The sequence below is a fragment of the Lissotriton vulgaris genome, chromosome 2_1 (assembly GCF_964263255.1).
Source record: "Lissotriton vulgaris chromosome 2_1, aLisVul1.2, whole genome shotgun sequence".
NCBI lineage: Eukaryota > Metazoa > Chordata > Amphibia > Caudata > Salamandridae > Lissotriton > Lissotriton vulgaris.
The window spans coordinates 1,872,657,405-1,872,670,471 of record NC_141687.1 but is presented as its reverse complement, the minus strand read 5'-3'; the positions used below and the strand labels follow the sequence as shown (position 1 = coordinate 1,872,670,471).

The 13,067-nt window shown below is 43.1% G+C and overlaps 1 protein-coding gene across 1 annotated transcript in view; it reads left to right on the top strand.

Moving 5' to 3' along the window:
* The window catches only part of LRRC28 (leucine rich repeat containing 28), a 334,662-nt gene that overhangs the window by 263,121 nt on the left and 58,474 nt on the right, over nt 1–13,067 (top strand). The window contains exon 7 of the mRNA XM_086958075.1: nt 7,690–7,792. Within this exon, the coding sequence (XP_086814201.1) occupies nt 7,690–7,792 (103 nt within the window). The remainder of the gene's footprint in view (nt 1–7,689; nt 7,793–13,067) is intronic.

Below are 13,067 nucleotides of genomic sequence, written 5' to 3'. Positions count from 1 at the left end.
GAGTTAGTAAAATCTTCAGTTTCGACTTATTACAGATGCATATTACCAGGCTTACCTCCCGTAAATCTTTTTTTAGATCTCACAAGATGGGAGAGATCTCGTCTTCTTCGTTTCAGGACAGGATCCGTTTCTTGGTTACCGTTTTTAAAAAATCCCCCTTATTCTGCAGATAACACAGACTGGATCTTCCCCAGTGATAATCAATCTGCACAATCACTTTTGCTCTTTGTTTTCTGTAAATCGCACAGTCTAGCATGTAAGCACTTTATCCAGCCTTTGTTTCGCAAGCTGGCTTCCAACAGCAAAGAGTAGCACTGTTCTACTTACATTTTTCAAGCTCATACAAAATTTCATACTTCGTGTGTGCTATTCTGAAAGCAGCCATTCGGGCCAGAAAAACTATGGATGGCTAACTTTCTTGCACTGAACACCCCTTTTGTTAAACGTTGTTAGGTCAAGGTGTTTTCTGTTCTATTTTTAGTATTAGCCAGGAGCACATGGTGGATACTGTTTGAGGTTTTTGTCCTCCTTTCTTGTTTGATAATTATGTGTTCGTGTCCCTGTTTGTGTTTTAACGTGGTTTTACGATTAATTCGGAGACATAAAGTGCACTGAGGTACTCACACTTTTAATAATTTTTAAATCAATGTAAACTTGGATTTATACCATTGTTATATTGTTGATTTGCATTTGATACTTTGTGCTTTTATGGTCTTTTTTATTTGGCCGAATAAAGAATTTGAAACTGACTAGTAACTAAAATAAAGAGTACATTTCCTAATATGTGTACCTTTTATGGTGGGGGATAATGCTGGCAAACAATTTAAACATCAATATTCTCACTTTATCAGACCAGCACTATTTTTGTGGCGCATGTTATATCACTTTAAGCATGGATTAAGATTTGCCAGAATGGTGACGGTAGCTGAAGTTACATCACACACCGTTTACCTCAGTGGCATCACGGTTAGTGACATCATATGACCTGAATCCCCAGTAATCACAGTAGTTGATGTAATTTGAGGCCTATTGTATAGCAAAATGAGCAGATGTATTAATAGATCACTATAAGATTCACGGAAAAAATATGTAAATCAGTTGTAGTCATGCACTTTGGTATTATTCCATATGGGGATACCAAAGGGGATGATGGACGGAGCGCTCGAGCAAATCAAACACTCACCCCCAGTCAACTGATCTGGGTTTAATCCATCACCATTCTTTAGCTCACTCCACCACCTCATTTCAGACATTGCCATATGCAAATCAGTCTGACCCTGTGCCTCATGTGAACTGTCCAGCCCGAACTGCCAAGCCATGTCTTCCCTGGACCGGAAACAAGCATCCTGCGACCGGTTTCGGGTTCATAACCCTCATCAGCCAGGCTATCTTGAATCCAGTGACAAAGTGAGCAAGGGACCCACGTCTGGGCATACCCTGCCAACTTAGGGCGAACAAAAAGATACCAAAGGGGATGATGGACGGAGCACTTTAGCAAATCAAACACTCACCCCCAGTCAACTGATCGGGGTTTAATCCATCATCATTCTTTAGCTCACTCCACCACACCAGTTCAGACATGGCCATATGCAAATCAGTCTGACCCTGTGCCTCATGGGAACAGTCCAGCCCGAACTGCCAATGGACCATACATGGAATATGAGCTTTGTTATTGACATGATTTACTCGTCTTTTACACATTTTGATTTTTGATCACATTTATGATCACTTCTAAGTAACTATTATTATTGCAAAGCATAGAGGCGACTGTTAGTTTTAAACACATCATTAGGTGTGGCCTAGGTACCGATTTAGCTGTTCTACCACTCTCGTGAAATGGGAAAATACTCTACTTTCTTTCTCTCTGTAATGTGCCCGTATGGCCAAAGTTCCTAAATGAACAAGGAAATCAAAGGCTCTACTTTATCCCAGGACAGACTAAAGCTGCAATATCTAATAGAGTCAATCAACACGCACTGCTGGCTGGAGCAGTATTCAGAGGTGCAGAATTAGGAGTTGTCCAGGACAGAAAATTACACATTTTGGTTTCTATGGTTTTAGGTCATAGTCCTCTAGCTAGAGTTGAGAGTAAAATTGATTGGCTTGGGAGCAATAGAGTGGGATTAGACTAGACACAGGAGCTTGAAAGGTAACTTGTAGAGGCATATGTAAAAAGTGACTTTTCACAAGGCTCACAGGTCAGAGAAGAGCTGGGCGAAGACCGAGGTGATAAAGAACTACCAAATCATTGCCATACCGCTGTCCTAGCTGAAATAATGGATGCCTTTCACTACATTTTTTTTATTTTATTTTTTTAGTAAGTGTCATTCACTACTGATAATGAAAGTGGAATTTGTTCTGGAAGGAAATTATAGCAGTTCAGGATAGTGCCTCATTATGTAAACTAGAAAGAATAAGGTTCCCTGGAATCCACAAAGAAGTATTGGGTGTGCATGGAGGATTGAGGGCATGAGGCTAACTCATAGCAAGCTGATTCACTCTTGTGCTGTCAAGGCAGCAACTTACTAGGTGTCTCGTCTCTCACCTGCACATGTGTAGGGAGCCACTCTATCTAGGGTCAGAGCTGCCACCGGCCTAGGCCACGCCCTACTGCTGCTCGTCTGCAAGCCTAAGAGGGGGTTTGAACATGAACTCCTACTCAGATTTTGACTTCCTTCCACCTACTAGGTGTAGATGGAATCTGGGTCTGCTAAAGTTTGAGGGTTTTCTGCTCAGTTTGCCAGCCTTGATTGCCCATCCACATCCCTCCTCCTTCATGGGGTGTATTTGTTCAGCAGCAGATATTATAAAATAAATACATAAAAACAATCGTGAATTTATACTGATTTTCTCGCCAATTGCCATTCTTGTCATTTTGGTGTCCCTTTACTTGTTCGACACCCTCGCTCCCTGGCTCATGTAGCTGGATGAATTACTAGGCCTTCTCTGATTTCATCCCCCCTTTCGGGTGTATGGGCATATCATTCCGCACACAGCATTATATATAATGGTGTGAGTGAGTGGAATGTGGAAATGTATATATCTATATTGTGGTGCTTGCCAGTAGGTACTTCTAGTTGGGACCTAGTTTCCATAGGAAAAGCTTTTTATTTTTGCTAATAATTTTGGTGCCGTTTGACAAATCTTCACAATATTTTCAAAACTAGTATGCCCCTCAGTTTAGCTGCTGTCTGGAACATTTCGAGGTAATTCGTCAAGCGGGCAGAGAAAAGGGGTGGGGGTGTCTCAAAACGTATTTTCTCCATGCAGTTTCCCCTAGGGATTTTAAACACACCTACATCCTGAACCACTTAATGGAAATACACCACATTTGGCAGAAAGCTAGATCCTGGTCCAGAAAGAGTGCTTTTTTGTGATTTGGTGTAAATCCATTCAGTAGTTTGAGATATTAAAGGAAACACTAATTTATATATGTAGAGGTGTGGCCCCTCCACAAATCCAACAGATCTCATGGTGAGATCTGATTGGCAGCCAACACCTCAACCGTCAGTGTTAACAGCATTTGGGGACTCGTATTTAGTCAAGTCCCCAAACAAAAGTTAAAAGTAAAGAAAAGGGGACAGGGTACGAAAGCCCTGCCCCCCCCTAGCCCAAGTGCTGGAGTCCCCGAGGGGCCCAGCCTGGCCCAAAAAGCATTGTTTATTTTTCAATTTTGTCACGATTTTGCAGTGGATATAAGAATTCACTTCAAAATTGAAAGAAAAAAAAGTGTGGTCTTCTGCACTTGTTTGTTTTTCAGCCCCCGTGTTGCCAGTCACAGGGGCATATGTTAATATATATCTTATGGGGAGGTGGCCCCTGTGGACCACCTCCTCATGGCCGATATAGGTCCCAGAGACTGCCACCTCCCCGGGGTCAGACCAATTTATAAATATAAGAGGGAGCCATGTGTCCTCCTCTGTATGCCTTTTACGCCCCCGGGGACCGCCACCTCCCTGGGGCCAAGCGAAATGAATACAAACTGGGAGGGGGGCTTCCCACCCAGTCCTTCACCCCTTTCCCACCCCCCCAGGCCATTTATGGCCCTGGGGACCAACAAATCCCCAGGGTTTGGCTATATTATGATTGGGAGGGTGGCCGCTTTTGAACTGGGGAACACCACCTCTCAGGGCTGGCCCTAGATTAAGAAAGGAGGGGGGCCATGTGGCTCCCCACAAATCCATTAATGTCCCTGAGGACCGCCACCTCACAGGGCTGGCTCCCTATTACCCAGGGTACCCACCCTCTCACACACACAGAGCAGCATTGTTGCTGATCCCTGCACACAGGAGCAGTGCCGGTTCCCGCTAGAGGCAGGGAGCCGTCGGGGATCGTAAGGGCATTGGGGCTCCCCTGTGGCCGCATTGTGTGCAAAACTATGCACTGTTGTTGGACAAATGGGCAGATTAGGTTTCATTCTGATCATGACGCTTATTTCACAGAAATTAAACCTCAACGCCAGGCACTTACAAATATAAACATAGCAGGTGCCGCAGTTGAAGTTCCACCTCTGTAAAGGACTAATTATCCTAACTTCGTGGGCTTTATGAAGGCAAAGCAAGTGTGTTTTCTCAGCAATTCCAGATTCAAAAAAGATCTCAAATCCTTGGTAAAGGTGAATGCGTTGTTGATCTATGGGAGGCAATCTGTAGTGACTGTGAAGAGTGAGTTTGTTTGTGTCCTCTACTGGTGAGAGCATAGTCCATTGTTTTCCCTTTATATTACTATGAGTATCCATATGTGCACAATCACCTGGAAGCCTCGCCCATTTTGCCCCACCCCCTTAGGTGTATGCAAAGATATTCCCGCCTTTTGCCAGTATGATGAGCAGCTTACCATAAGGTCCCCCGCGCATTTCCAGCATATTTTGGTGACGCCTTCTTGATGCGATGAATATGAGGACATCTCCACCAAAGAAAGATGCATTTACTTCATATATTTATGAGGAAGTACCCTTGTTTGGTAGAGATTCACCTCTTTGTAGCCTCATAGTATTCTCAATTGGAGAATTCATGTTATCACAGATGTCTGGAAGAACACTTTTGAGGAACAATCACATTGCCAAAATTAAACGCACAGAATGACTCTGGAGACATTTCCTCGTTGTCCATTACACAGCTGTAGTGTAGAATATGCACTAGATAGGTACTCAACGAGTTAGCACTTACTAATTAACCAGTAGAATATTCTCCAGTTGGGTGGATATTTTTTGTGCCTAATGGTGGACTTGTGTTGGAACATCCACACAGATACTCAGACACCCTCTCACACACCCATTCTGCCACTTGTATCCACTCACACACTCACTAACAAACCCATAGTCACTCACTCACACACTCTCGAAGCCACTCACAGACCCATGCAGGCACTCACACACACATATAACCACCCACACACAGACCCCTACAGCCAATCACACAACCACCCACACCCACTTACAGACCCATACAGCCACTCACACACCCACCCACAGGCCATACAGCCATTCACACACATATAGAGCCACCCACAAGCCCACACACGCACCTACACAACCACTCACAAACCAACTCACGCACCCACTCACCTCTCCACCCACACACTCTCAAAACTTCTCACACCCACTCATACACTCATAGTCACACACCGACTCACATACCCGTTCAGCCACTCACACACCCACTCACCAACCTATACAGCCACTCACAGACGCACTCACAAAGGTTACAGATGGGAAAAACCTTTGAAATTCACAAAAGAATGGTAAAAGTAACTTTAGTTAAAAAATAACATTAATAAACTGTAGAAATTCGCTGAAAAAAACAAAGGTTACTGGGACGTTGTAATTAGATTCAGATTTCACTCGTAGAAAACCATTGGAATTCAGCAGTTATAGTTACCTGATCTAGCTATAACTTACGCCCTCGCATTGCACTGCTTATGACCTCATATATTACATCACTCATGAAATGGTCAGTGACAACACTGGTGACACTCACACCTCCACAAATCTCTCATGCACCCACTCATAGACCAGTACAACCACTCACCCATACACATACTCACACAGCAACTGATTCACCCATACAGCCACTTGCCCACCCACTCACTCACGAATACAGCTACTCACACACCCAGTCACTCACCCATACAACCTCTCAACAGAGCCACTCACACAACCACTTACATACCCATTCCCACATCAATACAAGCACAAGTGTATCTACTCACTCACCGATATAGGCACTCACACACACACACACACCCACACACGCGCACACACACACACACACACACACACACACTATCTCTCCAATACAGCCACTCACAAACCCACTCACCCAACAATACAGTCACTCACACAGCCACTCACTCACCAATACAGCAACAAAGAACCACTCAGTTAACCATACAGCTACTTACACACCCACTTATTCACCCATACAGCCACTCTCAAACAAATACACACAGTCCCACACGCACTCACATAAAATATTAGAAATAGTACCACTCATTAGTACTACACTAGCTTAGTATAAATGTTTAACTCTCAGAAACGTTTACAAAACACTCAAACTCCCTGGATGATGTCATTTGAGATATCTTCAGTGTTGTCACTGGCCATGGCGTGAGTGATGTATTGTGTGTGGTCATAAGCAGTGCATTGTGGGGGCATAAATTATAGTTAGCTCAGGTAAATATAACTGCTGAATATCAATGGTTTTGTAAGAGTGAAATCTGAGCCTAACTAGAACGTCCTTGTAACCGTTGGTTTTAGGGCTTTGGATGCACTTTCTTCATTACTTAGTCTATTCAACAGTCATTCACAGTTTTCTTCCACCACTGCAGCGAACAGTACACTGATCAGATACACGCATTCCTCCTAAAAATAATTGCACTTCATTGCCAGGAATGACGGGCCAATACTTTACTTAAGATTTCTAATGCCTTTTTTCTTTCCAATCTTAATCCTCCTTTTTTATTTTTTAGACTTCTTTCGATTTTTAAGCAGGTTACAGTAGATCAGAGCCAATAGTACATTTTCTTTGCCCCAAAAAGAGCCACATTTTTTTCTTACTTGCGTGAGAACTAAACAAAAAAGATTTCGACTCCTCTTCTTCTAAATACACCTGCCTTCTAGGAAGAACCCATACAGTTTTAGTAAAATTGTATGCGATTTGTTTTTTCAAATATAAAATAGTAATTGCAAGCATATGACATCACATTTAGGTAACATTCTCTTTTCTTTTGATTTCTGTGGCATATATTTTGCAAAAATATAAATGTAAACATCCCACCAGCTTGCCAAGGCCCGACCTACTCTACCAATACATGTTTTTCATGCATTTACAATAATAAAGCATAGCAACATGTTTAAAAAAGGTCATTCTTAATTTGTTTCTTTATGTGATATATTGTAATGTACCTGTGGGAGTTACAGAAGGTAAACTTTTCTCACCAGGGCATTGATTCCCTTCTGTTCTCCACACTGCTGTTGTCACCTTTGAGACCAGTGGTTGCAAAGGCACTGTTAGTGCCTTAGTAACCTCTACATGACTTTATGTACCTGAAAATAATTTTATCTTAAGAAAATTAGTTTAACAAATTGTATATTTCTATTTACTTTAAAATACTTTTTTTGTATTGTTTCATGACTTTGTTTTCTGAAAGCATTTTGTATGCTCACTTTGTTTAATTTGTTTTCATAAGATTTAGGACGGTCACGGGAACTGCAGTTTGTGTTTGTGGATAACAACATTCACCTGAAAGGACTTCCATCATTTCTTTACAACAAAGTGATCGGTTGTAGTGGGTAAGAACAAGTCTTTTCAATGTTATGTGAATTCCTTGTACAGGAGCCCCAACCCTCTATAGTACACAGATATAGCTCGAAAGGCTGCAGTTGACTGTATTCCTAATTCTGAGGTTTAAAATGGTTAAAAGACATTTAAAATCTTTGATATTCCTTAAGAGTTAGTAGCATTTATAATCGGATTATGGAGACTTATCCGAGTAACTATAATACGTATTAGCAATATACAATAGTTTCATTTGCTGTTTGTGTTTGTATCAGCTGTACAAAAACAATGTTTTCTTAGCACAGACTCTCTACTGCTAATGCCCAGTGTGTAACTTAAACCAAGATGACTAGCAACAAATGTTGTATTTCGTTCAGCAGCCAGAAATCCAACTATGTGTTAATGTTCAACAGGCTATTGTATTCTTTCATCTCCTAGAGTGGCTTGAATATGGAACACATTTGCCGTCATAATGAATAGACCGTTTCTAATCACTAGTAGAGTAACCTTTGCGAGAGCAGACATCCTAGCCTATATTAGTTATTACTTTTTATTAAGCCCTCATTTTCTTCATAGATTTTTCCAAAACGTGACCCCTTTGTTTTTTTACCCAGTGAGGCTATGTTTAGCGGAATGCGCTTTAAAAGGGATGAACCCCTTGTGATCAATGATTGGTGTTTAATCATTTTACCAGAGGTGGCTGGCAGGGAATGAGCGTGGTGAGGCGGGCAGTTTGAAAAAACAAATGCAACCAAAAAAACCACTTACCTTTCAGCTGCCGCTGTCTCTCCATCGTTCCTCCTCTTCCTGGCAAGTCCAGAACCAGGAAGCACCCGGGCTCCCCTTAGCCATCACAATGCTGCAATACAGCTTTGATTGGTTCCCCTAAGCCAAGCACAGCGTTGTGATTTGTCGGAGCGCCGTGGTTTGGCGCTCAGATGAGGACTGGGGGCCTGGGCATATTCCCCACCAGGTTGTGTAATGCTGCCTGGTGGGGAGCATGCTAAGTGTGCATGACGCTTTGGCCAGGCCACGAAGGCCAGTCAAGCAGTCAAACGCACTTTGAGAGTGTGCACTCACCTCTCCTCCCAGGCTCCGACCCCAGCCCCATCCTAATCCAACCCCGTAGCAAAGAAAAATAAAATGATAATAACAAAGTTGTTATCATTTTATTTGTATTTGTTTCTGCTCTCAGAGCAGTGGGGCGACACTCCTCCGTCTTAGCCGGTGAGCCGCCTCTGCATTTGACTTTTAGTGTAAGGTTTTTGGCAGATGAAAGAAACATGCCCAGAACTATCCTTCTGCTATCATTCCGAATCCAAATAACAGACTAACCTATCCACCACTTAAAATGTACTTGCATGTTTCACTATACTAATTCAACACTAATCCTCTGTTGGTCCCGGAGTAACGTGCTACCCGCCGAAAAAGCGCTTCGACGCCTCGTCAGGTGTAGTAAGCGCTATATAAATGCAATTACAATACAATATTTCTCCTACCAACAAAGACCTCTGTATCAAAGGCGGTCATTTGTTTGGCTATGAAGAGCCATTCAAACAGTGTAGGAACGTTATCCTTCTTACAGTGTTTACAGAATGCCAGGTGTATAAAGACTCCTGCCCTTGACAGTAGTATAAGATGAAATAGCATATCACAATTTTGTCTTGCTTAATCCAATGTTCTTATGTTGAATCACAAACATAATTACAAAATGATCTACCTCAATTACAGGTAAGGAATCTGCGGTTAGCCGTCTGTATCAGAAAAACAAGTTACTTGCCATTTCTGGTAGAGACTCTAACCACAGACTCCTCACTTACCCACCCTCCTTTCTAATTTTTTGTAATAGACTTCTACAGTACATTAATAAGATTCCAATCTAGAGACATGCACACAGGAGTATTATGATTTCTATGGACTACACTTCGGTGGCACGAACCGAGATCGGAAAGAAACTGACATCAGCCGCACAGAGGTGGTGCATATATAGTGGCCCTGAAATCACTTCCGGGGCGAGATGGACCTAGCATGGAGCCGCATGCCACCACTTGCTGACCTAGGAGAGAATTGCTGTAAAAATTCTCAAGACGTAGTCTAGTGCCTTTAGAAATTCACAAGGTGAGAAATGTGCATTAGAAAGTAAGTACCTTGTTCATTTTTCACATCCTTTAGTAAATAGTATAGTTGTGTCAAGGCTGCAAGGTACAGGTGTTAAGGCCCTTGTAGGCAATTCTAAACCACCCTGTTTTGGCTGCTGCCTGTGATTGTAGTAGGCTTTATTATATGTTACTTTCTAATATCGGGCTTTCAGAGCATTAAATGGGGAGCAAGTGTGACTGTAATTTAGATATTGCAAAGTGAAAAATGAAAGAGCTCTGCATAGTTACCCCAGTACATTACGTACATATGATTTGGGTAAAAATTTAATTTTTGATCATAAAATAAAATTAAAAAATCTCATTATCCATATTCGTTATGTTCCCCTCCCCATCAAGTCAGCTTTACCCTACCATTTGAACGTACAGGGAACTTATGTGTTTTCCATGTTTTATTATTTTGAAACCTATTGAATTACATTGTGTTTGTCACAGAACACATCCCTTATCTGAAGACAGGCTGTGTGCTCTGCCAAGGTACAATAAATCAAGCAGATGGTTGACTTTAAGACATCTTCTTGGCTCAGGCTGATCTGAGCCTGACTTTGAGTCCTGCCTTGAGGAGACTGCAAAGTTCCTTGCAGATCTGATGTTTATGTAGATTTTTTAATTCCTGCAAACATAAGGGGGGGGGTGATGTCAGTGGTGGGGTGATCGTTCTAATCCTAAATAAACCTTGTGCACTCTCGAAATGTAATAAACATTTCTACTTCTGCACTTATGTGGAGCAGTTATCATGAAGGATTTTGATTTAGGGTCTTTGCTGCTTTATTGATGTTTATGTATATCATGAGAGGGTGTCTCGATGATGTGCTTATGACCAGGGCATAAGTCCTAAAAAAAGAAGTGGGGGGTCTAGCCTAGTTAGGCAATATGCAAGTGACATGTAAATGTAAATGTGCTTCGATTTATATAGCGCGCTATAACCCAGGGGTCTCTAGGCGCTTGCTTAGGGAACCCGTCCTGGTATTCCCCTGTGAGATACCCTGGCCGGGTATCCACAAGGTGAAAGCCAGGCATCCCGCTGCGAGGGGCCGTAGTGGAGATTAAGCAAGCTATTGCCCAGAGTCGCAGAGTGAGATCCCGTGAGTCGAGTAAGCACCAGAGCGAGAATTGTCAATCCGTGGAATTTTTGAGCCCGAGACCCGCCGAGGCGGGGAATCGAACCCTGGTCCACGGCCAATCTCAGCTTCCGGGTCTGCCGCCTCTAACCACTGAGCCACACTTCTCCACAGACATCACAGTGTGCAACATAACCACGCGCAACATCACGGTTCATGAGATCACAGCGCACATGACATCACACATGGCATCACAGGAATTGACATCATAGAAAGTGGCGCCACAAGCCACTACTTTAGAGGAGGTGACATCACAAGTGACATCAGATCTAATGCCCTCACATATATGCTTAGCAGGTTTATCATGTGTACGTTTGAGCGCATTGTGAGGATAATAGCAAAGTGAGCTATGGAAGATGATATGTTTCTTGTACACCTTGTAATCACCCAGTTTTATGTAACATATTCTGTACTTTCATTTACAAACCTATATAATTTATTGTAAATATAATATGCATGTGTTGATGTAAAGTGCTCTGACACCCTGCATTGGGATGAGTAGGGCTGTACAAGAAAAAATAGTGGTATTTAAATTATTTCAACTCCTCCTCGGGGCAAGTAAGCTCAATATAAATGCAATTTGCTTTGTGTAAATACTGGGAAAGATCAGCACGTCTGACATTCTTACAGTGCAAGCATATCTCCTAAACAGTGACTGAACAAAGTGAAAAGCTGCCTCTCTTAAGTATGTGTGAAGTGCTAACAAGGTGTGAGCCTGTTTCCCCACTGCTTCATTTGCATCAGGTGTGAGGCTCCTGACTGCTCCCAGCCAAGAGACTCTAACAAAAGGAGGCCTGATGACCCTTCAAATTCGGCCTTTGTTATGGGCCCAACAGGAATCTGTTTTAAGAAAGCACCGCCCCCGCCTGTACGTTGTTGCTTGTTGCAGATGTAAAGCAGACAACGTGCAGGTGCTGCTGAAAGTGTCCAGGTGTTTGCAAATTGCACCAGGACGAGTTCAGCACATTATTCAGTGGGGCCCAAATTCTTGGCAGGGTGGCCAGCGTTCACCCTGTGAAAAAAGTGATTGGACGTCGTCCACCAGCATGTACCCCTGACTCATGACCTGCTTATGACCTATATATTTCAATAAATATACCCTTCCCCGGCGGCACTTTTGTGTCTCTTGTTCCCCTAATAACAGGCAACTTCCAATTAGAGGTGGGGTTGTAGGGAGGGAGTTTGCCAGTGCCCAGAAGAGATTGGTCCCAACTTCCAGGCTGACTCATTGATATGGCTAGGGCATCATGCTGGTATCAGAAAGATGGGGACGTATTCCATAGCCTCTCCCTGGGCCATGTCCCTGCTCTGGATATAGATGCTGGGCTCAGGGAAGGGCTAAATGTGGCTGTAAATGTCTTTGGTGCTTTCTCAGCCGCTCCCACTGGCCTAAGCCAGTGTTTCTGGAGATTGGGAGAGATGATGGTAAGATGCCGGGCTATAAGTGGGCCGGGTCTGAGCATCGGCAGTTTTTTAAAGGGGGCCTCGAAACGGGTCTCTATCAGGTGCTGTTTTGTGCCCTGGCACAGGCGGTCCATTTTTTTCCAGACTGCAGTGACAGCAGGCACATTGATGTGTTTCTGCTCACACTGCTCACTTCTCACTAGTGGAGAAGCTACGGCATTAGCTGGCATGACGTCATACCTGGTGAGCGTTGTAGGGGAAGGGAAATCCTTTAAAGACAGTCATTTTTTCTCTGGATTTCCCTTCTCTTTTTGAAACTCAGGAGCAGCAACATTGTTGTGGTGTCACCAGGGCTTTAACACCTTAAGTGCTGCGCCTATTCCAACGGCCGACAGCACCACTACCTCGGGAGTGCTGCCGTTGGACGTTCCAACTGCACCTCCGCAATGGAACGTTCAGCACTGGAGCTGGACGTTCCATAGCTGCTAAGGTGTTAAGTGGAAGCTTTTTTTCAATATTACATACAAACCATAGTTGCTGCGTATTTGTCTTAAGCAACTAACAATCATTGACAAAGCCAAGAGTCCTGACAAGGTATGATGTTACTT